The sequence below is a fragment of the Triturus cristatus genome, chromosome 4_2 (assembly GCF_964204655.1).
Source record: "Triturus cristatus chromosome 4_2, aTriCri1.1, whole genome shotgun sequence".
Taxonomy (NCBI): domain Eukaryota; kingdom Metazoa; phylum Chordata; class Amphibia; order Caudata; family Salamandridae; genus Triturus; species Triturus cristatus.
In genome coordinates, this window is record NC_140586.1 from 363961298 (window position 1) to 363989212 (window position 27915).

General features: G+C 45.1%; 1 protein-coding gene across 3 annotated transcripts in view; it reads right to left on the minus strand.

The window, feature by feature from the left end:
- The window catches only part of AXDND1 (axonemal dynein light chain domain containing 1), a 564522-nt gene that overhangs the window by 332930 nt on the left and 203677 nt on the right, over positions 1-27915 (minus strand). For all 3 annotated transcript variants that reach the window (XM_085601802.1, XM_085601801.1, XM_085601803.1), the window contains exons 9-10: positions 17164-17285; positions 15840-15980 (exon numbers count right to left, since the gene is read on the minus strand). In XM_085601802.1, the coding sequence (XP_085457928.1) occupies positions 15840-15980; positions 17164-17285 (263 nt within the window). The remainder of the gene's footprint in view (positions 1-15839; positions 15981-17163; positions 17286-27915) is intronic.

Below are 27915 nucleotides of genomic sequence, written 5' to 3' on the forward strand. Positions count from 1 at the left end.
TAAAACTGTCAGAGAAGCTTTTTCACATTCTGGCTCGCTTCTCGCGGTGATCAGCAGATCATCGACATATTGAAGCAGTGCTGTATTGACTGGCATGTGGATACTGTCAAGTTCTCGTTTCAGTGCTTGGCTGTAGATGCTGGGGCTTTCTGTGAATCCTTGGGGAGCGCGTGAGAATTTAAAGCTGCGCCCATTTAAACTGAATCCGAACAAGTATTGGCTTTCCGGATCTATTGGGACGCTGAAAAAAGCATTCTTGAGATCAATTACAGTAAAAAATGTTGCTTCGGAATCAATTGCTGTCAACAATGATGATATATCAGGGACCACAGGGAATTGTGGTACAATACACTTGTTTAGTTCACGCAAATCAATAACCAATCGGTACACTGGTGGAGCAGTAGGATCAGTTCGTTTAAGAATCGGAATTATCGGTGAATTACATACATTGGAGTCTGTTTCTACAACTACTCCCTGGGCAATTAACTCATCAATGATTTTCGACAAAGCCACTACAGCATCATGCGGTAACTTGTATTGTCGCATTCGTGGTAGTACCACTCCTGCTTTCAATGTAACTCGATAGGGTGTAATGTTCATGCAGCCAACATCCGTAGGGCCTTGTGCCCATAGATGTACTGGTAAAGTCTGTAGTCGGGGATCCATGTCTCTAGACACATAGTGACCTTTAAAATCACGCAAAAACAACCTTACTCCTTCCGGAGAACAACATATTATGGCTCCTAGTGCTTTCAGAGTTTTAATTCCTAACAAATTTTCTGGGCATGATTTAGTAAGCAATAAATCTGTAGTTCGTGTCAAAGGTCCTATCGTAAGTGGTAGAGGCTGTGATACTTCATTAACAATAGGTTTTCCTGAAAAACCAAGGGAAACATTTTTAGAGCCTGAGAGGGGTGCCCCTGGAACTTCACTACGTTTTATTGTTGTTCGACTTGCCCCTGTATCGAGTAAGAATTTTCTATCTTGACCTAATAATTCACTATGTACATAAGGTCCTTCTTGATCTACCGGAATCTCGATAAGCGGTAAGTCAACTTCCCTCTCTAGGCTGGTTCATGCGTAACGCTGATACTCAGGGTATTCATACTGTGCAGTCTGATACATTTGTTGTGTTGTGGTTTGTGTGGCAGTAGCAGGCAACGGTGGTGCAGCTGGCACAAACTGTATGGGTTGCTGTGAGGCTGGCATAGACTGTTGCTGAACTGGCACGGACTGTCCATGCAGCATAGCTCCTTGTTCATTCTGATCTTGTCTAACTAATCGTGGTCTCTCTTTTGCAATACCTGTAGCTATATTACGTTTCAGGACTTGACAATGATGTACATAATGGCCTAGTTGTTTACAGTAATTGCAGGTTCCTTTTACAGGAACTGCAGAATCACCAGAATGTGTCACACCCTTTTTGTGACCATCTGCTGGTACTGTCTGAGAAACTAGCATTTTCATTTTTGTATCCTTCATGCGTCTATGCTCGTGTTCTTGTTCATCCCTAATTCTATTGTGATGATACTGTAACATTTGTAGCATTTGCGACGGAGTGTTACTTTGCCAGGTACTCTCGAATTTCAATATTCTATTCTTCACTGGAGGCAATGCATTTTCCACTAATTTTGTCACAAATAAATGTGGATATGAGTCACTACTTGCTTTTATACCACTATTTATACCAAAACATTTTTCAAATCGAGCATAATAATCGCTCGTGTCTTCATCTTGCTTTTGTTTGCAGGCTGTGATTGCACCCCAATCTTCCTTTTTTGTAGTTAATAAACGTGGCAGTACCTGTACTAGTAAACCTGGTAACAGTTTAACTTTATCCCCGAGCCCTGAACCTGCAGCTCGGCCCCTTTCTTCCTCTGCTAATGCTGTCCAGTCTATCTTTTGGTCTCCCACTTCCCACTCTTTTTCTTTCAGTTTTTCATATATGCCAGCAGGCAGAAGCACCTTTAATATCGTCATAATATCAGGAAAGGTGTACTCTCCCATCAGTAACATGTCTTTAATTTCTCGGTGGAAACCCGCTGGGTCTTTGTCATGACTAGGTACTACTTTCTTCATTTCTAATAATTCCATTTTTGATATGGGTGTGTAAACAAATACACGGTGAAACTCATTATCTTCGCCTTTTATTGGGTGCACTTCCCGTAGGGGATTTTGTCTATCCATGTAGTACGGTGCTCTTTCTCTGGGGGGCAAGGAGAGAGAATCTGGACTTACAAAAAGGACGTACTGCTTACGTGACACTAATATCTCTTTAATTAGCTTGTTACTAGAACCTCTCCATCTGTTCGTGAGTAGTTCCGTTAATATATCAGGTAAAGGACCAGGGTCAGCATGTTGGCTCTTATATAATATGAGGAGTTGCTGAATCATATAGATTCCAGCTAAACGTTGTTCATCTGTACTGAGGTTGAGAAACGTGTGTGCTACGGTCTCATCACCGTATTTTTCAGGACTAACAATCCAGTGAACGGCTGACCTGGCTAATTCTTGCTCATCCATGGAATCGAGGAGGTGGTAACCTCTTCGTTCTCGTAGTATTTTATCTGCGGCTTGAAACGAATGTTCAGGAGACTTCAGATTCATTACAGGCGTCGGATACGTTCTGCTATTATTTGGACATACAGAGTGTATTGGATCAGAAAAACATCTAGTATTTTCACAAGATCTTCCTCTGCCTACATAGGCTATGGTCTCTGACTGTCTTGCAGGGTTCCCTGATTCGGACACTTCATCTTGCTCAAACTCGTCTGTTCCCAATCTCTCTTCATGAATACGCTCTATTTCTTTACGTATTTTTCGGCACATGGCTGTTATACAATTTTGCTTATCGTGTCTCCCTTCTGATATATTCTGACTCCATTTTGTAAGAGTAAGCATTGCATACGGGTCTACCCCCGGACGGTCTTGATTTCTGATTACACAGTTTATGAGGAAACGTAACAGTTCCCCCTGTATTTCTACTTTCTGGAATTCCATAGCTCTGTTAATACATCCTGGATCTCGTCCTGTTTGAACAAAATGATATATGTTATCTAGATGCGTAGTCATTCCTGGTAACCTTGCTAAATACTCTGCGGCTCGTCTGATACGTAATGATGCCAGGACCATTTCGTCCTCTTTACCAACCACGGGGTCATATCTACAATTTACAAGGAGTTCCTTAAGCGTACGTTCATTTACGAACTTAGGTGTACGTGAATGTGCTGACTCTTGAAAAACAAGTTTATTTATTCTAGGTGGTGTAAAAGTACTGCTAGCACCTCCCGTGGCCCCATCTGGGGCGTCGGGTGTGAAAGGATTCGTTGAACGTGACACGGCAACTATGGGTGTCGATACCCCTGTAGAGTCGACTGCGGAGACAGATGCGGAAACAGATGTGCTTGCCGAAGCTTGCGTCGGAACTTGCTGTTGCACGGGGACAGATACCTGATCCTGACGTTGAACCCCTCCGCCAGACGGTCTATGTGGTGTGGCGTTAGCATACTCGGGAGCTGCATCGTCTAGATATGAGGAAAGAAAAACATCTTCTGCGGTTCTGGGATGCCCCTTTGGATGTACCTTAATTGGAAATAATGGGGGTGGCAAGTCTTTTGGCACCTCCGTAACAGCCTTAGGTAGTCCTTCGGCTAGAAGGGGATACATACCATTCATAAGAGCATTTCTTTGTCTATTCACTTGTTCTGATTTCACTCGGATACCTTCCTCAATTAATAGATTTTCTTGAACTTTATTTGAACTTTCTTTACTCCTCTCTTCTTGTCTACGTGCTTTTTCTGTTCGTCTATGAGATTCTTTACGCCATAACTCGACAGCGTCTTTCTGTGACTGTCTGACCTTTCTTTTCCATAACTCTTCCTCCACTTTCATGATGCACTCTGCATCCCAGGTTCCCGCTGCGGGCCACCTTTGACTTTCTGGTAATCCCTTGGTATAATCTACCCATAGATCAAGAAACAATATGGCATCTATGCCATGTTTATGGTACATGAAATGTCCTGGAGTGTCTCTAGGAGGAATAGGAACTGCTTCTTCAAGCACCCCTTTTCTGGTAGTAATCTGTCTTAACTTCGAGAAGAGCGGCATATTGACAACTGATCTGATACTTACTCTTGAACTTACTTAATACGAGAAACACAATAATGAACAGTGAACAATAAACAGTCATTCATACCACAATATGCAAGACATTTTCTGAATACTTTAAACATTAAACATTAAACATTATAACAATGATCGACAATGATGACAGTCTGCTTAACTAATCACCACGCTGAATTCTTGACGATAACTGAATACTTCGGAATACTTGATATACTGCTAAACAGTACATATACACTGCTAAACAGTGCAGACCGGATTTGTGTACCCAAATCCGTCTTGACCGGCACAACCTATGTGCGCGTCAACACGCCTCCCCGGCGATGGTACTCACCGAGTAGCTCCTTGAAACGGAAGGCCTCAGAGAATGGACAGGACTCGATAACTGCGGACATCGGACCCTCTGGACGTCGGAATTTCGGAAAACCTGGTGGGCCTCTGTATACCTCGGATCTTGCTCTCTCAGCTAGGCTCTGGTCGGGATACTTCGCACTTCTCACCGCCTCGTCTGGGTTGATCGCAGCCTCAGTCGCCCCCGCTTGACCGGAGGGAGCTTACAGGAAATCCTGCTGGTACGCGTTTATGGTCCGTCCAGCTGTGGCAGGAGACCGGGCCTGCAACGCACCGCCGGCGCGTGAGATGAGAAAGTGTCCCTATTCGGGCGCCATTATGTGGTAAATAAAATAAATATTACCGGACTGAATTTCATGCGGAATCTTAAATTAAAGTAAAATAGCTCAAAATAACGAGAGGCAGAATCCGTGGTATAAGAGGTTTTCTAATGGGCTTTATTCCATTCAAAATGGCCGACTCGAGTCGCGGCCCTCAGGTTCCGTCACCACGAAGGTTCAGGAAGTGAAGTACAATAATTTATTAACAGACATGTATTTTTATAATAAGTACATTACAATGAAACGAATGTAGAAGGCGTAACATTTGATAAGAAAAATGACGTGACAGTGACATAATCGAAACTAGGCGTAATAAAGAATAAAAGAAACATAATTGGTTAGAATTATCAGACATAGGTGGATCTATAAGATAATACTTGGCATAGATGCGCGCGCGGCAGCATGACGTGTGATTGACGTGCAACTAGGGGGTGAAGGGGACTTGACATTTAGCTCTACATGTGGAGACGAGAAGTCTGGGGTCAAGTCAACCTAATCCCAAATCATATCTAACATCCTATGTTTAAAGAACTATGTTATCCACAAGGAAGAACTCTCGGACAGAATCTATTCTATACTGACTGTGTGCGTGTACAAGCGTCTAAGTGTCTATATGAGATGCGAGGGGCAGAAAACTTTCCATGGCAACAGGACTATGAATCACTTGCAGGAGGACGGAAAGGCTGAGTCCTTTGCTTGTGAGCTAAAGGAAATGTTTACCTAAATCACTAGGCAGGAATGCATCGGCTGGAGAGCAAAATAGATAATTCGAAGGTGAAATACAACTTCTTGGCAGACAAGCGAAAACTGGCCGAGGCAGGCACCGTTAGCTGCACAGGGAGTAGGACAAAGTTCATGGATACAGATGCGAGCTCAAGCTGAAGCTGTCAGAGACAGAGAGCAGGGAAAGGCTTTGAGGACAGAATCGGGCCTACTCGCCTGAACTGTAAAAATGGAGTAACTTAGCCATATAAAGTCGGTGGCCTTTCATACTTAGGAATCGAATATCCAGCCCATTGATGGCGGATCTGACAGAGAACATGTTGACGGTAGACACACATATGTTTGCGTCTTAGAAACTGGAACTGGAGGGAACATACATGTACTTGTAACATGCATATAGAACCGTTGGGGTCCAAGATAGGGGACATAACTGATCAGGAAAATCCACATTTCCACAATCTAGTTGCTGGGATTCACCATGGAGAAAACGAACTGTGGTGTTTTTTAAACTCAGCTCCTTTCATTTATTTGGCGTTGAGAAAAAGAGACGCTTTAAAACATGATCCGAGATTCTTATCTGTGGGCAAGCACCTGTTTTCGAATCCGCTTGTTGCCCCCCAGATCATTCTAGCAAACCTCCTGGTGGCTCATTCCGGTCTCTTCTCTCCCCAGGGATACCTCCCTCTTCTTGTTTATTCCAAAAGGCAAGGGGGTTGCTTGTTCGTTGACCTTTGGGCGTATCACTGACTTCTGCCGCATTGTGTGCCCTGTGCCTTGCGCGCCCTGTCCTGCTGAACCCTTTGTCCCCCGCCGCCGCAAGCACCAACAGCGGTCGCCGAGTGGGGTCAAACTACGTTGTCCAGCAGCCTGTGCAGCCAGAGACCCGCCCACAACCTTTCCCGCGCCAGGAGGCGCTTCAAAAACCGGCGCTTCCTTCGCGTCGCGGGACGCGCGCGGGCGTCGCCGGGCTGAGCCCGGGCAGAGGGCGGGGCCGTCTGTGGCCGTCCGGGGCCGGAAGAGGCCGGGCTGGGCCTCCCCCTTGACAACGCTGGAAGTAGGTTGCAGCCGTGTTCGACTTGCTGATCACTGACATTTTGATTAACCTGTGATTGTTGTAGTCCACTGATTTGTGTTGCCCTGTGAGACATGGCTGGAAAGGGCAAGCGTTTCACAGCCCCCTCCACAGTAGCCGGGACTATGGACCAATTCATTACACGTGCCGTCTCGGTACTGGAACATGAGATAGCCATGACTGAAAAACGCCTCTCGTTAGATTCTGTGTCGGGCCGGCGCTCATCATTGGGCCCGCTTGCTCTTGTTAAATCACCAATCATTTCCAGAGAGCGCCAGAGCCAGAGGGAGGAGGTATCACTACTATCTACGTCTGACTCATCCCAGCAGATGTCATCCCCAACCGGGATGTTGATAAATCCCCCAATAAATATGGATATAGTGCCAGAGGAGGAAGTTGCATCTCGAATCTCCCCTAGTGCCCCCCGCCCCCAGACTAGAGCAGGGGCTAGATCTAATACATCCACTGGTGCAGTTACTCAGAAAAGGAAAAGGGGAGGGGGTAAGGATGGTGGTAGGCAGGCGAAAATAACCAAGGCAACAAAAAACTTGGTACCCCCTGTCACCGCAAGTACTAGCGCACACCACCCCATGGTTGAAACTAGCTCACTCGCTCCCCCCTCACTCGAATCTACTAATATAACCTCACAGCTAGAACGCATAGTACGATCTCTTATTTCTCCATTAGTGGAAAGGATTGAAAAGGTTGTAACTAAAGTTGATAAACTAGAGCAATGCATTTTGGACAACTTCTGTTCACTGAAGAATGTTGTTAAGCTGTGTACTAGGGATATATCGAAAACTAACTGCACCTATGGAGCAAGCCCAACCCTTGCCATCCCACCTTTATGTGGCCAACCCTCTGATTCTGCCCCCTCTACCTTAGGCACTGGTCTATCGATGAATACTTCCATGCCATCCTTAAATACCCAACAACCATCTCGGAGGGAGGGAGTGCAACAAAATAGACAGTCCCCGAGGCAATCGGGTGGGCTACGCAAGGCACCCTCAGGCCCTATTATTGCGAACCTAGAAAGATCTAACGCGATTGTTAATACCCCTCCCCCATGTAATGTAACTAGGCCATCTCCGACCCAAATACATCTACCTCAAGAATCTTTCCCATATGTCGTGGTATTAACGGGTGTTCCTGAACTTCCTATTAACAAAATGGAATCCTTTGAACAACTAAAAAATAAAGTAAGTCATTGGCTTAACATCCACAGGCCAATACCGAATGACTTGAATGGTCGGATTCTTTTTGTTAGAAGGGTCCATTGGATAGGCCCCCAACCAAAAAACACGCAGGGTGATTGCATCATTGTCAATTTTAAAGACCCACGCCTCCCTAGGTTCATTACTGAGCATACATCTTTTGAGTCTAGATCCAGCATAGAGGCCCACAATTTAGCCTACTTCTACACTGGAGGCTTTTGCCAGTGACAATCCTATAGCTTGACACCACCTTTTCATCCCGTGACATGGAGGGCAACTGTTACTACACCAATAGACCCGGTGGCCATCACTTTGGTTCGGACCGGATCCCAAACAACACCTAGAGCCCCAACACCACCTCCAGCCGGCTCGTGTGAGAGGGAAAGCTCATATAGTCAATCTACTGTGCGCCACACTATACGGCCCGGTAACTATACTGGCACCCTTTTGTCATGGAACCTGGCTGGCATTAACACTAAACTTGACTCCCCCGAATGGGTTAGCTTTGTAAATAATTACGATCTCTGCTTATTGCAGGAAACATGGTCCCTCGAGGCTCGGTTTTTGCCGGGTTACCTGAGCTTTCATGTCCCAGCGACGAAAGGCCCGAAAGGCCGTCCTTCTGGCGGCCTTATTATTATTATTTGGGCTCGCCAGGATCTATTTCCACATGCTGTGGCAATTGACACCGGGTCCCCAGACATCCAATTAGTGAGATTAACTTTTAATCACAAGTGCTCCCTTGATATTTATAACATCTACCTTCGGGGTACCAAAGGGAAAAAGTCAAGGGAGCTGGATATTTTAACCTCACTTATTGAATCCAACTCGTGCCAGAGTGATCTGATCGTAGCTGGGGATTTTAATGTCACCTTTGAGCCCCTTTTAGATTCCGATCTGGAAGGGGGCACTGACCCCGACGAGGACGGTCAATGGGGAATTCCAGGTCTTTCGTTACCCCCCATCAAAAGGTGGTCTACGGCAGCAGTCCAGATAAATGCATTTTGCCTTGGAAAAGGCTTACGGGCATTGAACGGCAGAACAAAGGGTGACTTGATGGGAGCATATACCTTTGATAATGGCCGTTCGGTCAGTAGGATTGACTACGTCCTTTGTTGTTTGAGGCTGTGGCGTCACCCCATAGACATGGTGGTGGAGAAAAGACTAGAGAGCGACCACAACCCTATCAGCGTCTCCCATTGTTGGTGGGGTTCACCCTGCCCATTGACCAAGGAAACAACTGTGGATCCCTTGGCGTGCGTCCCATCAAACGATATGCGGAGGCTAAAATGGTCTATGGTCAAGACCAACACCTCAGTAATGGCTCACATTGATGCCACTCTTTCTGCAATCAATGCGAACCTCGAAGCAACTCTGAAATCTCAGGACCAAAATGTACAAGCAACTAGAATACACGAGTCATTTTTTGAGGATTTACGTGCTTTCTTTTTTAAAAAATCAAGAAAGGTCACTATACCACCGTCCAAGCGACCTAGGTGGTATGATAAGCAATGTAAAAGAGCAAGAGTTACTCTGGCCAATGCCCTTTCCACGGGGAGTCTACCTCTCATCCAATCTGCTAGACATTCTTATAGGAAAAGCATTACTCAAGCTAAACGAAAATGGGATGCTTCATTTTGGCTTGAATTGAAGGATGCTTGCTATGCCCGTGACACGAGATTATTCTGGAACGTGCTAAAGTGGGGCAGAGGGGGTTCCCCTGACAACCCCGCGAATCATGTCACCCAAGACGACTGGTTGAGGTATTTTAAACCCCAATATGCACGAGTACCCCACTGTAGTAATTTGGGCTCTACTCCATATGTTTTCTATTCGTCGGGCCCTTTTGGCGCTAACGACGTATTAGTTGCCTTGTCTTGTGTAGCTACAGGGCGGGCCCCCGGTTTGGATGGTGTCCCATCCGACCTCTTCCTTAGTAATAAAGCTTCTTGGAGCAAGTATATTGCCCTAATCGCGAACGCCGTGGCTGTAGGTGCCCCAGTACCCAAATCCTGGGGGGGCGCTATTATAATCCCAATATATAAAAAGGGCGACAAAACCCTCCCAGGGAACTACAGGCCCATCAGCCTAATTGACACTATTCAAAAAGTCATTGGGAGGATGGTACTGAATGAGGTGCTCAGTTGGATAGAAGCTAATAAGATCCTTTCCAATCTCCAAGCGGGCTTCCGCAAATTTACCAGCACTGTGGACCAGGTGTTTCGCTTTAAACAATTACTTTGGAAGGTAGTTGAACTAGGCAAAGGCAGTCTTTATGTCACCTTTGTGGATTTAAGAGCAGCCTTCGACCTTGTCCCTCGAGAGCATCTCTGGAGGGTTCTAGAAAAGCTTGGTCTACCTCTGGAGCTCTTGACTCTAATCAGGAGACTCCATGAGCCTAACTTTGCGAAAATACAATGGGGTGGTCGGGAGGAAACAACTCAAGAGTTTCCTGTGGAGAGAGGTGTGCGCCAGGGATGCGCCATGGCTCCTACACTTTTCTCCTTGTATATCAACGGAGTAGTTGATTACATGCTCAAAGCAAACACTGACGCCCCTAAATTGGCAGGAGTCCCTATACCAATATTAATGTTTGCCGACGACACCCTTATAGTGTCCAAAACACCGTGCGGCATGCAAAGGGCTCTGTCAATCTTCGAAAATTTCTGCGAAGATCATGGATTGGAGGTCAATGTGGCAAAGACCAAGCTTATGACCTTCAATCCACACCCAAGCTACAGAGTTGGCAAGCTTCTAATGAACGGCCAAATCCTGGAGGAGGTAACAAATTTTCCTTACCTGGGCATCCATGTCTCCAATAATAATCGGTGGAATAGACATTTGGAATTGTCCACGTTGAAATTTACCCAGATTACGGGGGCGCTGGTCAAAGAGCATAAAAAATCGCTCATAAAACCTATCAAACCAGTGCTAGAAGTATATGAGGCAAAGGCCCTAAACTCTGTCCTGTATGGGGCAGAGCTCTGGGGTTTTGACCCATTAACACCCCTAATAGCCGCAGAAAATAAATTTCTCCGTTACATCGTCGGCCTGCCACAAAGTACGCCAATGGTCCCATTGCGCTATGACCTGGGTAGAAAGGGTATTAATGATCTGGCCAGTCTCCGTCCGGTTTTATACTGGAGGAGACTATGGACCACTCCGGAGCTACAACCCTACGCAAGGGGTATCTTGGATATAATCCGGGTTGACAAGTTTCACAAGATTGGATGGTTAAGGAACCTTCGTGAATCCTTAAAAGCCCTGGGGTTGGAAGATCTATGGAATGATCCAGTTGGTGCCCTGTTCCCAGCCAAAAAGCTATTGAAAACATTATATTGGGAACAGGTAAATCGCAGGGTATGGGGTTCTTTTTCTGCCCCCACAATGACCAGCCGCTTTCTAGAGGCAAAGGCCTCACCTACCCTGGAACCTTACTGGGATCTGATTACTTCACCGACTGACAGGAAACTTTACTTCCAACTCAGAGCAGGTTCCCTTCCACTAAGGGCTCTAACTTGTGGGTGGTTTGGTACAACTATATGCACTTGTCCTGCTTGTGGTGCGAAAGAAGAAACAATTGCTCACTTCTTGTTTGTCTGCCCGGTATATGTTACCCCCAGACGTCATTGGCTCTCTCCTTTATGTAAACTTTTGGGCACAAGGAGATCTGCCGTTGCCATTAGAATTCTACTCACAAGCACTTTACCATTCCACTCAGTAGTTTTAGCCAAATACATGGGTTGGGCATGGTCCCTTAGATTAAAAACCCTCCGGTCTAGTGAAAAGGTGCATAGGTAGGCCCTCAAATATGATTATTACTCGTGTATTAACTTTTTTAGCACTACTTGATCATCAATGTTTAATCTATATCATCGCGTCTATTTCTATGTTTAATATCCCTTTTACATAAAACTTTTATCTATTTATTGTAAAGTTTTTACATTTTTAATCATTAACTGACTTGTTTTACTTGTATTCGTTTTTTGTGTTTGTGTCTTGTATGAATTATTTTAATTCGAATAAAGACTACTATGATGATGATGATGATGATTTTATATGCATTTTCCCGTTTTCTCCTGTCTTGTCTATGGTGCGTATTTGTGCACAAGAGTGTGTTATTTTGCGAACTTTGAAAATTCATATCTTAAAAAGTACTTCCCTTAGAACAAATTTCTTAGTCTGAAACATTATATAACAAGCATTGGCATAGCCAACAGGTCTCGCTTTTGGGACCTTATAAGTATTTAGTTATGCAGTACAATATCCTTGGTGCAACAACATTAACTGTTGAATGGTTAAACACTTATAAGGTCTCAAAGGCGAGACCTATTGGCTATGCCAATGCTTGTTAGACTTTACAAGCGCCTCTCTCAGACAGTGCACTTACTTCTAGTGGTACAGGAACTAGTCATCAGAGCTCAGCTTCTGGTCACTCACTCCCGTGAGGCAGTTAGAGTGGTAAGTAGTGCAAGTTAGACACATTTTAAAAGTCCTGCTTTAAACTGCACCACTGAGCCTGACTTAAGCAAGTAGCAGCTTTGGCCTGCAGATGTGTCTCTCACGTATAGCAAAACATCTAGTTTTTGCCGATTTCACAGCAGCATAATTTTACCAAGGCATAAGGGATACAAAGTGATATCACTTTGCCTTTCTCCCCATGATGATAATATAATAAATGACACAAAACAGTTGTAGAACTTGATACAAAATTCCACAATTTCTATGTAAACTGTGCTCCAAGTGTTGTAATTCTAAATGGTCAAAATGAACAGCGATTGAAAGTAGCCAAATCTATATTTTCTGCACTATTTATATATCGATTACGACCAGTGGCGTAGCAGGGTGCCAAGGGCCGTACTGCAATCAAGGAATAAAGCGTCCTGATGTCTGGTTGGAGTGAAATACAGCAAGAATCCGTCTCCAGTAGACCACTCCCGCTTCTAGGCCCCTCATTAGGGTGGTTTATGTTACCGCATATTTTTTATTTCATCTCATTCTTCCACCGTGCCTCATTCTTCTGGTCTCTCTACTCCGAGTTCTTGGCTATGCAAGTTATTCAAATAATATTGCACCATTTAATTTATTTCTGTACATCACATTTTCGAATTCGCTTTAGAAATCACGTAAACAAAACTAAATATCAAACGCCCAACTAATTAACTCATAAGGGGTCACAAAAACAGTTTAGAATGGCTGCAGTGCTTTGCTTAGTCAGCAGTAGTTAGCTATAAGTGATGCAGTGCGAAGGTGGGAGCCTAGAGTGACCCCTCTTGTGTAGTGCCTGCATTTGTTTGGTTGGTGCTGACCTCTGTATCCGTGCACCTTTACTATAATCCTCCCCTTGCTGTGCCAGTAGCTTTTCTTGATAGAGTAGCCTAGATTTCCGCGGGAGTCTCGACAATAATCAGAAGGGAACTGTTCGGTAAGGATATGTAAAGAGGCTGTCCCAATGCCTTTGGTGAGGTGACTCGAACACTTAAGGGAGGGCAGAATAGATATCCGTATGTCGGCACGCCTAACATGAAGCATGATGGCCTGCACAACAGGTAGCGTTCCCCTCTAGGACTATTTACTGGACCGAAGCAGTGTTTTCAATGAGTCGTTGGGCAGTGAACCTAGGGACAAGTCAGAGTGATACTTATCTCTGAATATGGAATAATGCAGGAGGGGGGGCAGGAGCTCCGCCAGAATACAGGCAAAGGAACGTCTGCTTCCCTCACTCCAAAGGGGCGTGGAGGAGGGAGAGGGAGTGGGGAATGAGAGGAGGAAGAGCGGGTGAAGGGAGAGGTGGGGGTTGTGGGGAGAGAGAACAGAAAAACGGCAAGGCGAAAGAACGCAAAGTGGGGATATGGGAGAAGAAAGGACGAGGTAGAAGAGAGACAGGCAAGAATGCTGAAAACTGGAGAAAAGGAGCGAGGATAGAAGAAGAAAGTAAAGATGAAAGGTGAGGGGAGAAAGGTAATATTTGTAAGGGGAAGAGGAGAGGACGAAATGTAATATGGAGAAAGCAAAAACAATAAATTAAAATAATAGAGAAAATATACAAGAAACAGGTTGGAGAAAGAGTGCTGGTGACAGAAGGAATAAACGACAGAAGGCAGAAAAGAGGTATGGAAACAGAAACAAAGATGTATAAAACAGAAATTAAAGGGAATTGAAAACAAGCATTGGCCGCGCGGCCGTAAAAGCGAAAGTCATCACGATCACTCTGAAAGCGAAAGTGATCGCGCTGAAGCACGCTAGGGATGCGCGTGCAGCAGCGGGGGGAGGGGCATGGTGCTGAAGGCTGGCGCAGGAAAGGCAGATGGCTGGGCGAGAAGGGAGAGGGGAATGTGGGGAGCAGCTGGGCACGTGCACGCCATCGTGCACTGAAGCTTGTAGCCAGCACACAACTGTGGGTAGCACTTTCAAACCCCACCTACTAAATGTCTTGCCAGACCAGCACATGCGCTGGGTCAGGCGAGACCTAAAAACCAATGTTATTTTTACAAATTATTCTCTGATTTATTCTAGAGTGTGTGTGTATATCATTTATTGGCTCTGTGAGTACAATAAATGCTTAGTAATACCCTTTGATAAGCCTAACTGCTCACCCACACTACCACAAAAAGAGCGTTAGTATTATCTACTTTTGCCTCTGTATACCAATCCGGGATCCAGTGGACTATCTCCACAGCGTACTTCGTTTCAGTGCCCTATATGGAGAGCCAGCTTCCTACATGTTGTCGATGAAAATCTATACCAGCCGTCCCTTGATGGAGGGCTTGAAAGCCTTCAACACCAAGTGAATAACTCACAACTCCAGCAAACTGATGTGGCGGTGGGTCTCCGCTGGAGACCAGGAGCAGCTAAAAGGCATGTCCATTAAGGACGCCTGGATGACTCTGGAGAAGCCTTTGGACCTCATCCATGTGTGACGTTGAAGCACCATGCTCATTCCCAAGGCCCTACCTAGACAATCTGCAATGTCCAGGCCCAAGCAGATGTTGAATTTGGCTGCATAACAACCATCCTGAATGGTTTGGGCTAAGGAAGCACATAAGTCGACGGGGCCCCAGGTATGATCTCACGGACATCTTTGCAAGAAAATCTCTCCACAAAGTAAGGACAGAAGGAGCATAGCTACAGTCTACATCTGAAGGAGAAGAATGAAAGGAAATAACATCAGCGCTCATGGGTTGTCCTTATATGGGGCTCTACTCATCAGCTGCAGAGCTGAACGGCATAAAATCAGAGTTGCATGGCACCACCTAACAGAACGCAGGAGCACTGCGTTTGACTTTTCTGTATCTAGTAGGGCACAGAGGGAATATTCATAAGGTGAGAAATATGCATTTAGAAATATACATCAGAAACTCCAATTGATTCCTCACCAATCATTCATAAAGTGAGAACCAATTTATGTTTTTTTCCGATGGTGTAATCTAGATGTGTGCCCAGCATGGTCCCAACTCTCTGCACTACTTGGAAATTTTGAGGTCACTGAATATAATATTTTCAAGATCCCTCTTCTGTGTATTTATATTCAATGGCACCCTCAGCAATGTGTACTGCATCCAAGAGTTTCTAAGCATTTAATGCATGAACAGAAGCCAGGCAAAAACTGGAAGGTAGCCAATGACCTGTAAGCATACAATGACTAAGTACCAGGCAATGACCAAGTAGCAGGCAACAATCAGAATTAAGATAACCATACATGATCAGATAACAACCAGACCGACAACCACTTGGTTCCATTTAGGCAACAAAGGTAACCAGGAAACAAGTGGGAACTTGACAACCAATGGAAACCACACAACCACAGCAACTAAACAGCAACAGGGAAGAATACTTCAGGCACAAACCTGGTAGCAAACAAAAACTGGGTAATCTCTAGGAATCAGACCATAAATGGGAACCACGTAACAATCATGAACCAGGCAATGATCCTGAATTAAGTAAATTGTTTCACCTACACTCACCCACCTAACATGCTACACTCATCCCCTACATTCTCCTTTCTTCATAGGATGAAGATACAGGGACCCTCCAGACCTGATCAGATCTCCAATGGCATTCTTGAAATGTACCACTTCCACTGTGAGGCGCCGATCCACAGCTCGCTGAGCCAACATATCATTATACAGACTCTGCACCTGCCGGGGAATCCGATCCAACAGATCCACATATCGTTGTCTGTGCAAGGAAAAAAAATGCATTTGATATAAAGTGCAAAAAGAGAGAGATAATGGAATAAAAGTTGGCATCTATGGACTGATGCAGTGAAAAGATAATTTAGGACAGTGAAGACAAAAGGACTGTTTTTGGAAAAGAAGGGAAAATAAATGATGAAGGAAGGAAGAATGAAGAGGAGAAATAAAAGTGAGAAGAGAGACAGTTGGTAAATACATTTTATGTAGCATTGCAAAGTGCAGCTTCAGAATCCATGAACAGACCCAAAAAACAAAAACAAAGCAAACTGTTAAAAATAAGTGCCCATTAAGGGGTGTTCGTCTGAAGATTTCTATTTATTGGATCTAAAATGCTCATATTTGTATACGACTTCCAGTCTTTATTGAGAATGCAGGTCCTATATAGCTTATGGGGCATATTTATGAGCTTCTTTACGTCGATTTTGTACCACGCAACATTGTGCAAGAGTGACGCAAATTAAAAATGAGATTTATGAAGCCATGAATTGCCATCTTGCGTGGCCCTGAGTGGCTTCATAAATCTTGAGTAATGCAACGCAGCACAAATTGTTCACTTTATGCCACTAGGACTAGATTGTTAAGGATCTTAAAACTATTATTTACACAAAAACATTTTTTTCATTTGTGATGATAATGCGGTTGGTATAAACTAGGATGACCATCCTCGTGTCAATTTTAGTGTACATTCTATCATTCCAAAACCACTGCAATGTCAGATAATGAGAGGTTATCAAAAATATGTTACCACTTACCCTCTTTACCCTCAATCTTATACAGATCTGCTTTGTGAAGGCTTTAATTTCTTTGCTGCTAGTGCAGCACAGGCTAGATAAAAAAGTATTCCCATAAGACCCAGATAGGAATAATCACTCAGTGTATTGGTGAGCTACGCTTTCTAATTTTTGCTCATGATTTTCGAAATGTAATACATATCTCAATACTTTCCATCATTTATGGCCCCAGAGGTCGTTAATTATTGATAATTGTAACACTATTGATGCCTAGAGATAAGGGAAATATTCAAGATATGTAGCCATCATCTGTAATGACAAATTGATCCTCCGATCCTTCACTAAAGCTCGCCAGGACCACTCTACTTCACATGTGCAGGCATACAGAGAACCCAACAGCAAGATTCAGGTTCCCGAGGAAGGGTCCATGCTTACCTGATCCTGGATAGGAGCTCGCCCCTTTCCACGCACTCCACGCTGACCTGACGAATCAATTCATGAAAGACGATGTTGTAGATATTTTGTTCAGCCTTCAGCAGCTCAAGCAAGTTGTGCATCTGAGGGGTGAAAATGCAATTATTGGTGGATGTGTTGGAAGACTAAAGAAGGCCACAGAAATGTAGGAATGAGGTGGGGCAGGAATAGGCTGGGGGAGACAGAAAGAAGGCTGTGGTAGGTGGATCACACCAGGCTAACCTCAGGAGTGGATTGACTGAGATATTCAGCACATCCAGCAATAAAGGCACCCTGAGTGACAGGAGTACAATTTTCTTAGAGGTATCAGGAGAAAAATAATGCTCCATGATAATGTGTCTAATTCTTGAAACAGTTCATGACCTTCTCATTGGAACTGTTTACAAAAAATGTTTTAGGCAGTATGTTTGAAGCCATTGCCTACAAAATTAATTGTTCGGTGTCTTTTTAAAATATTTTCTGAGTGAGAGAAACCAAAAACCCACTGCAGGGAGTCAGGCGTGCTCACTCTGTGCAGTGTGGGCTGGGATGGACAAGATCTTGCAAACCTTCCCACTCCCTCCACATCTGCTGCTAATTGGGGGGATTTGGCACAGACTGTTGATGGTGTCCACCTAGGAACTGGCTTACCCCAGAAATGAACAAAGGGATGGTACTACAACATTTTCACATGAGGGCTCTTAGATACCAATCTAGCCTGATGAGAAAGCACACAGTGACACTCAGTAGCTGAGACTAGGTTCTTGCAGAGTGGCCTTACTCTGGACTAACTACCGTTCCCTCAGTTCTACCACATATCTCGATCTAGCAACTTTGCAGCCTTTGAAACTGTGAACTGCTCTCTGTGTTTCAGTTACCCTCACCTCCACTTATATTTCAGGGTTGTTGGCATGTTTAGCAGTGACCAACTAGCACTCACTCCACAGTGGCAATTTATAGTGAAGCTGGAACTCTAGTTACCACACTGAACCCCAGTTCCTGTGGCACCACAAACTTCTGCCCATTTCCAGAGCTCATGGTCCCCATCTTTAGGCTGTACATAAAAATCTACAGGTCAGAGAGAATAGCTTGAAGTTAGCTTTAGTGTGTGTACATGATGCCCCAAGGAGAAGATGGGTAGCTGGGAGATTACTTCTAACTGGCACAGGTAGGACTACGGAATAACAGGTAGAAAAGAGTCTAGAATGTTTGTGCAGCTACAGAAATTGTGGACATAGGCAATGTCCCCATATCCAAAGTCTGAATCCCTCAATGAGACTTGCTGCTGCATCCAAACACACAAGTGCATACACTAAAGTGCTTGTACACACACCACAAACGCAACATCTATTGTCACTCCCAAATAGATCTTTGTGGCCTGCCACTGTGAAAATATGAAAGATCACATAAGTAAACATTGCATAAAGGGCTTGTGGCAAATGTTCTGCTAACACTTCTTAGGAATTTCCATCACCCTGTCTTTCAAAATGTTAATCCAACTCATCATAGCTAAGTCACGCTGAGGAGTTAGAAGATGCAGACACCATGAGAAAATGTATTTTCTCCCTTCATCTCTCTATTCTAGGAGTGAATGCTTATAAGGATTTCGAAGGTTTTTGGAAGAAGGCAATATGCTCTCAGTTCAGAGGGCTACTGGGCTAGTACATACACAGACAAAAAAGCTTGGGGCCGTCCCAAGTACTACATCCTACCACATGGTTGAAACCCTTGCTGTGATGGCCCAAGCATGCTGCTCAATTACTATACTACTACAAATCATTTGCTTTCCTTGTCATCCCTACCCAGGCCCAGCGTAACCCATCGGAGGTGTTGGGGAGGGACTGCAGCAGGTGGTTGACTGCCAACAGTCAGGGAAGCCAATCGATTCCCGGTCTAACTTTTGGATTCCCCTGGAGAATGCAGCAATCCTACAGGTGGGAGGCCCCAGGCTACTTAACCTCCACATTTATTTATTTTTAGTGATCAATAGCACTCATACCATGCTCATTCACAACCTGACTGAAAGAGCCCACAAAATTCAAATGTGACACCAGAGCTAACTGGTCAGCTCTGAGCATAAGTACTGGATAGTTTTTCCTGGTCAGTGCACCGCATTTCTCACTGACCGGAGAGGGACTCCACATCAGTGGTGGCCAAGACAACTGCTGAGCTTCAGGGCTAAGACCCTTAACTGCACGTCTCTTCTGGTATTAAGGAGTACTGATCGGATAAATATGTGTGGCTAAGTTGGGCACTGCAAAACACATATACATCTGTGCAACAGTTGAATAGTAATAAGTTCTTGTATGACTGCTTGTGTGTGGCTTTGATTCCACCTTCCTGTGTTCCTTAGAGTTGTGGGCACTTGCCAGTGCATGGAAACGTTGAGGCGGATTATTAAATAAGCACCTCTTTGTTACTACATTGCTGAAAAAGTACAACAGCTTTCAACGGTTCCGGAGTTATTAGTACTTTTCACTTTTACCACCTGGGATTCTGGTTCCCTTGCAATGTGGGCTAAATTTAGTTCCCCCAACATATTCCCACTTTGATGCCTGCTTAGGTCTCCACCACCATCCTTCTGCTAAGAATCAGTACTCTGAGAGAAGGTGGGGCCTTAGTTCCAGTTTGGGTGGTGGACTTTTGGGTAGGGTCAGTGTAACTCCTGCACAACGACACATGAGCCACAGGATCACTCTTGAGAGTAGTGCATGGTCCTCCAGAACAGTGTAGCACATCAGGAAAGCTTTCCTGTGTCTGGCTGCAGCTGCTACCTGGGACTGAGCATGCACACTTGAGAGAACAATAGATATGCATGAGCATTGGAATAGGGACCATCAAGTGAGGGTTGATTGTGAGTAACACAGAGTCAGAAGAATTAATATTGAATCAGTTGGCTCTAGAAGGGTACCTAATATGTGAGTAAGGATGTAAGTAAAAGAATATCATTTCAACAGTCACACAAGGGCAGATCCCTAGCCAAGGAAGTGCTAAGAGGGTTACGAGTAACATAAACCTTCAGACAAACTTCATAGGTAGGGTCTTTACATTGCTTAACCCTACTAAATGCATTTTTCTACAGCTTTAGTTCAGGAGTGGTAGAACAATTCTGGTTTTCATTTGTGAGCACTTGTACATTTGTATGTAGTATTTAGCTGGGGTACATTAAAGTACAATTTCTTTACCAAAGTAAAAGTACTGGCTGGACATTGATCTATTAAGTGTTATTACTGCATATTCTGAGTTCCTAGCCCACACCACCACAATGAGAGAGCCTTGAACTGCTCTGTTACACCATTCTGATAGTCAAGCGTTTCTTACTGTTGTTCCATATAGAAGGGATACCAGAGATAAGACTCCAGGGCCCATATTTATCATGGTTTTGTGCTGCCTTTGCACCGCATTTGCACCATGCGAGATGGCGCTAGGGTTGACGCAAAACCTAAGTAAGATTTATCAATCTACGCAAAATGCCCCTTGCTTGGCCCTGCATTGCTTTACGAATCTAGAGTAACGCAAGGCAGCGCAGATCATTGCCTTGTGTTACATCATATCATAAAACAACTAATCTCCTTGTTCCCGCAACATCCAACTAATGACTCTGTTAAGCGCTGTGAAGAGTTTGCCAATTTCTTCTCTGATAAAATAACAAGCATCAAACTTTCACTGGACCTCTCGACCTCCTCTCCCCACACCACAGATCCCCTTTCTGCCAAATATGGTCACCCCACTGCCACACTTCCCACCATCAAAGGTCCACCCTAACTCACCTCCTTAATGAGGCAGAACACAAACCACAATCGCATCCAACTGAAAAACAATGCACTCTGGACCAAATTCGAAAATATCTCTGAAAAAAGAAGTCACCAAAATACTTGCATGCATGAAGGCGACATTGCATCTCTCTGTCCCTCTTCTCTCCTCGAGTCAAAAATCTCAGACACATCATCTCTCCTAAATGGACTAAAATCATTAACTCCTCCCCATCGAGAGGCTCTATGCCAACCTACCTTAAACTTGGCCAAGTCACCCCCCTCATCAAAAGGCTAGACGCTGATCCAAATGACCGTAATAATTACATACCTGTAACTAATCTCCCTCTCCGTGCCAAAACTATTGAAAAATGTATGCTCTCACAACTCGTCAACCACACTGAAAAATTAAAACTGCACAACACCTTCCAATCTGGGTTCAGGAGAGGCTGTAGTATGGAGACTGCAATCCTGAACATCATGGATGACCTACACTGATCTCTAGATGATGGCCAGTCCTGCCTCTTAATCCTCCTGAACCTCTCTGCGGCCGTTGCTACTATCAACCACAAACTTCTCCTAAACACCCTGTCACAAAGAGAAGGCATCAATGGTACTGTCCTTCAGGGGTTCGCTTCATGCCTGAACCAACCAGCTCACCTAATCAAACTAAACAATCCCACTTCAACAGCAGTATCAGTCACACAAGGAGTTTCCCAAAGATCATTCCTGTCCCTTGCCTTGTCCGACCTCTATATGGAACCCCTTGCAGTGATTCTGAAACAAGCCAGAATAGCCTACCACGTCTAGGCAGAAGACACCCAACTCTACATTAACATCTTGTCTTCTAAAGACATCCAGCACCTAAACAACACTCTCTACATGGTACTATCCTGTCTGACCAACAATCACTTAAAGCTTAACCTCAACAAAACCGAACTTCTCCTCATCCAACCAAAAGGAAGGTCCCAACCTGTCCACAACTGGCATAACAACCTAACTGCACTAGGCTGTAAACTATCCATCTCCAACTCTGTGAAATCACTAGGGATTACACTTGACAACAACCTGAACATGAAAGACCATATCAGTGCTTCAACAAAAAGTGCCTTTTACATGTTGAAACACCCAAAACAAAATCAAACCCTTCATCCCCCTTTTAGACTTGAAGATGTTAGTGCAATCTCTAGTCCTCTCCAAGCTGGACTACGGCAACGGAACAATTACCGGTATCCCAAAAATCCACCTTATCCCTATGAAATCTACACTCACTGAAGTGGCTAAACTAGTCTCAGGGGAGAGCCGCTATGATCACATCACTTCAATATTTAAAAAACTCAACTGGCTACCAATCGAAGCGAGAAGTATATTCAAAACGCCCTACATAACCCACAAAGCTCTCTATACTGAAAGACCTATATACCACGCAAACATACTATCAAAAGCTGGCCAAAAGCGACCTTTGTGAAGATCAAACACTGTCATCTTGATTCTGCCCAAATCATTATTATTTGTTTACTACTTTTTATTAAACCGGCTCATGAACATCACTAGATGATTACACACACATCATTGGATTAGGTTTGCCAGTAACGTTATTACATAACGAGATCATGAGATTACAATTACGTTGGAAACAATCAAGTAGTGTCTTTTGCTGCTCTATCATGGATATGAAGCCACAGGATCTATGTAATCCTTTCACTCATTCCTACACTTCAGAAAAAACCTCAAACTACTTCTCATCAACATATACCTGAACCATACCTCCTAAAACAATCATTGTCCTTGGATACACCTACCCCCAACCCTCAAAAAGCATGAACATCACTACCTCTAGAAATAACTGTGCATTTACTCCTCCAATCTCTGTAACAACCTACCATCGCTACCTCCAAACTATTTTGTCCATCTATACACTATCTACTGCATATTTTAACCCTGTATTTTTCTCTTATGCATTCCCTGTAAATATTGCTGTGCAAACTCTGTAAAGCGCTCTGATACCTTCGGGTGACACTCGCGCTATACAAAACTTGAAAAACAAATAAATAAAATTTCATAGGTGAAGTGTGGGTGTTCGCACACATCCACCTATAGATTTTTTTACATTCCTGGATTCCCCATTAGGGGTAGACCTGGGAATGCTTCAAAATGCTACGCCTCCCCAAGTGAGGCCTAACAAGGAGAAATATCTTTATTTCTCGCTGTTTTTTCCCCTTTCTACATGTGCTGCATTATGCAGCACAAGTAGAGAAAAATGCCTCTCAGGATTGTTTTCAGGCACCTTTGTGACGTGACGCAACAGTGCCTGCGTTGATGGTAGGTAGCCAAAAGTGCACCAGCCCTAGGAAAGGACAGGAATGTGCCGTATAAGGGTATATACGGCACATTCTCTTTTACGCAGCACAGCAAGTGGCTTGCTGCATTGCGCTGAAAGAAAGAATGATAATTCTGCCCCCAGGTACCACAACTGGAGCTCAGTAAGCTCTCATAGTTGTGAAACCTTCTAAACCAGTTACCGCACACAGCTATACAGTGCGAAAGGAAAAATGTTTTCCCACATTTTGTATTTTAAGTATGTAATCCAGCCCCTGATAGTTAGTGAGCTAGGCTATTTTTAATTATGTTGTAAGTATACAAAACAATATTTAATGGTTGCTAGGCCACTACCTGTAACCCAGGCTGTGGTTTCTGTAAACAGCGGCAATAGACTACACTGAGAGGAATTAGGTTTCGATGGGGCACCTCTTGTACAGCACTATATGACCATGAATCACACAGAGAATGATCTTGAATCATCTGTGATTTTTGTGGCACAACAAGGTAGAAGGGGTACACACATTTCCACTATTCTGAACAGACAGAGTCCAGAATGATCGAAACCTTTCACACAGCAACTACAGGAATAAATGATTCTGATGACGTGTCGATACTGATGGCATAAGACCGTAATGATGGTCACAATTTTGTTAATTCACCCATTAGAAAGGAATATCTAAACACACGGACAGTTGTAATGGAGAAGCAGTTGTATGTGTGACCCTCTGTAGAAGGTCTCTTTAGGCATATGCTGGTGTTCATCTCTCCGGATGTTAATAATATTCAATATAATCATAAGGAGGGTTAAAGCTTTATATAATAAGCATTTTTATGTGCGACTCTTTATAGATGGCCATACCAACATGCTGATGATGTTTGCCAGGGGGTGGCAACAACTCCGTCTAGTGAATAGCCCGTGTAGGGCAGTGGTATGAGTGGTCATCTGTAGCCGATCTCTATAGGCGTATGTTGTTCACACTTATGTTCATCTCTCTGGGTGATAAGAATATTCAATGTACAGATTAGGAGGGTTAGCACTTAATATAATAAACAGTTTTATACTTGACCCTTTATAGATGGCCAAACCAACTTGCTGTTGATGTTCGCCATGGTGGTAGCAATAATCCAGTCAAGTGATTAGCATGCATAGAGCCTTCAAGTGCCATTGTGGGGAAGTATTTTGTAACTATAATCAAAGTTGTGTTAACATAGATCATAAAGTATGCAGCGGAAGGAATATGTTTTAATTTTTGTCATAAGTGGTCTATTCCAAGATGTCTGCTAGATAAGCAAGGAGGCAGTCACTAGGTTCCAAGTGATGCAGTGGACGGATGGGTGTAGTTAGCTTCTTATATTCTTAACTGCCCTTGCGTGCATGACGCACTACACTGTCAGACATGTGATGCGTCAGGTGTGAGTGGGTACTGATTGTTGCGGGTTCATAAACGTGTGCAGCCCCATTTCATGATTTTTAGCCCTGCTCTGATATATGGGTGAGACATGCTGTCCGTGCGCTGCCTGCAGTCCCTGTGCCTGCGCTAAGTCCCAGCGCTGCCTGCTCTCCCATGCCCCTGTGCTGCCTGCTGTCCTTGTCCCTGCGCTTCTCGCTTCAGGTCCTTGCCTGGCGCCCGGGTCCACTTGACCTCCTTCCCGGACCACCAATGGGGGCCACCTCACGGTCTAGCAGCGGGCGTGCTGCCAACGCACCGCCGGTTGGACTACGCCAGGATCCCTGGCCCTTCCGCAACCTGACAGTACATCACCAAGGAACTCCTGGACTCGGCATGCCAAAACAACAGCTGCATCTCCTTCCCCCCACGAACCACCAAAGGACCCTTCACCTTCCATGACTGCCACTTCTTCTGCGACACAACCTATGAAACATCCTGCACCGCTCCTGTCCACAAGAGCAGGAACACTCTTTAACCGCTCCATTGTATCCTGCTCAACTCCCGCTCACTGCAAACATACCACAGAAATCTGAGACACCATCACCACCCTCTCCACACATGCCTTCATCACCAAAGCGTAGCTAAATCCCTGCTCGAGCACCAGCATCACCACCGCCACTCCCGAATTATACAAGATGATACACTGTAACCATGCAAACAAATAAAGCGGAGGCATAGCCATTATCTTCAAGGAAACCATCAGAATGACCATCACCAACGACAATCCCACGCCTTTCATGGAACACCTTTAGCTTCCTACTACAAACAGATGCGAAAACCACTATAAGAGGCACCCAGCCTACAGACCCCGAGCAACTTTCTGCAACACCATTCCCAACCTCATCGCCCACTTAGCAATCAACTCTCATCACTACGTCCTAATCAGCGACCTCAACTTCCACGTTTGACAACCCCAACAATGGCAACTCCAACGCCCTCCTGGAGAAAATGAACAACATTGGCCTCACCCAACTGGTCACCGAACCCACACACAAGGCCTGACACACCCAACCCCATTTTTACCTCCAGCGACAGAATCAAATTCAGCAACACTGTAGAACTCACCAGGACTGACCACACCATTGTACACTACACCATCACTGATGCCCAGCACATCATCACCAGGCATTAGATCTCCTCCCACTGCAGTTGCAGCAAGGTCACTGTAACTCAGTGGTCACAGGCCCTCACCACCTCCTAACCCTAGGCCTCAAACAGGCTGCCCAGAACTTCGCCGCCTGGATCACCGACAGCACCGGCAGAGTCACCCCACTGAACCCTACAAAATCCAACAAGACCTCCAAACATTTCAGCTGGTACACCCCAGAACTCAGGACCACCAAGCGCAACTGCCAACAACTGGAGAAATGATGGCGCGCCACGAAGAACCCTGCTGACAGAGCAGCTCACAAAACAACCCTCAGCAACTTTCACCGGCACATCAAAGAAGCCAAGAAGGCAGCCATCACCACAAGCATTGACTCCGCAGCCAACCACACAAAGGAACTCATCAAAATAGTCAAAGAATTCTCCGACCCTACAGCCATAGAGAACACCATCCACCCCTCCCAAGAACTCTGTGACACCCTCTCAGACTACTTCCACAGAAAGATCACCAACATCTAAAACAATTTCAACCTGCAACTCGCCACCCTCAAGCCAAACAACCTTAAACAACCAGCGGATATCAGCCAAACCATTACCAACTGGCCTCCGCTCACCACCCTGACCACCTCAGCAATCATGTCTTCCATTCACTCCGGGGCACCTACCGGATCCTGCAACCACCACACCTACAACCTCGCAACAAACCCTATCAACATGCAACTCACCAGCATCCTCAATACCTCCATCTGCACAGCAACCTTGCCGGACAGATGGAAACACACAGACGTCAGACCCCTCCTAAAGAAAGCCTTCGCCAACCCAAGCAGTCTCAATATTGTGCTGCTTCCCTACCCAGCCAAAATACTAGAGAAAATCATCAATCAGCAGCTCTCTGAATTCCTGGAACAAAACCAGCTACTTGACGCCTCACAATCCGGATTTTGTGCCAACCACAGCACTGAGATCCCACTGATCGCCGCCACAGATGACATCAGAACACTCCTCGACCGTGGATAAACTCATCCTACTCAACCTTTCCACGGCGTTCAACATCTTCTCCCACAACACACTCATCACTAGACTCTACAACACATGCATACAGCAAGACGCCGTCAAGTGGATCCCCTCCTTCCTTACAGGATGCACAAAGAGCATCCGACGGCGTTCCTTCACCTCAGCATCCAAAGACATCATATGCGGCGTACCACAATGATCATGCCCCGTCCTGTTCAACATCTACATGAACCCCCTCGCAGACCTTATTGGATCCCACGTACTCAACATAATCTCCTACGCCGACGACACTTAACTGATCCTCTTGCTGACTGATGACCCTTTCAACGCCAAATCCAACTTCCCGACACTATGACAAATGTAGACAAATGGATTAGAGACAACTGCCTCCAACTCAATTCCGACAAAACAGAAGCACTGATCTTCGGGAAGAACACCTCCGCATGGGACCACAGCTGGTGGCCTGCAGAACTCGGACCTACACCACACCAACCGACCATGCACGCAACCTCAGCAACATCCTCGACAGCCAACTGACCATGAAATGACAAAGTCAGCGTAGTTGCCTCCACCTGTGTCCACACACTTCACATGCTCCACAGACTCTTCAGATGTATCGCTACCAAAACTATAAAGACCTTCACTCAGGCCTTCGTGCCCAGCTGCCTCGACTACGGCAATGCACTCTATGCCAGCATCTCCACCCAGCTCCTAAAAAGACTCCAGACCATACAGAACGCCACAGCCAGACTCATCCTGGATCTCCCCAAACAAATCCACATCACCCCCCATCTGAGAGACCTCCACTAGCTCCCCATGCAGAAGATATGCCAATTCAAGAGCCTCACACAACCTAGGACCTGCCTAAATAAACCATTGAGCAAAATTCCACCAACCCGCTAGATACCTGCGCTCCTCTTCACTCACCCTCGCACACACCCCTTGCATCCTTCGCAGCCACAGCGGTGGCCACTCCTTCTCCTACATTACTGCCGAGACCTGGAACAACCTTCCCCTCCAGCGCCGTACAGCTCCCTCGCTGGCAGACTTCAGAAAGAGACTCGAGACCTGGCTCTTCAACAGAGACA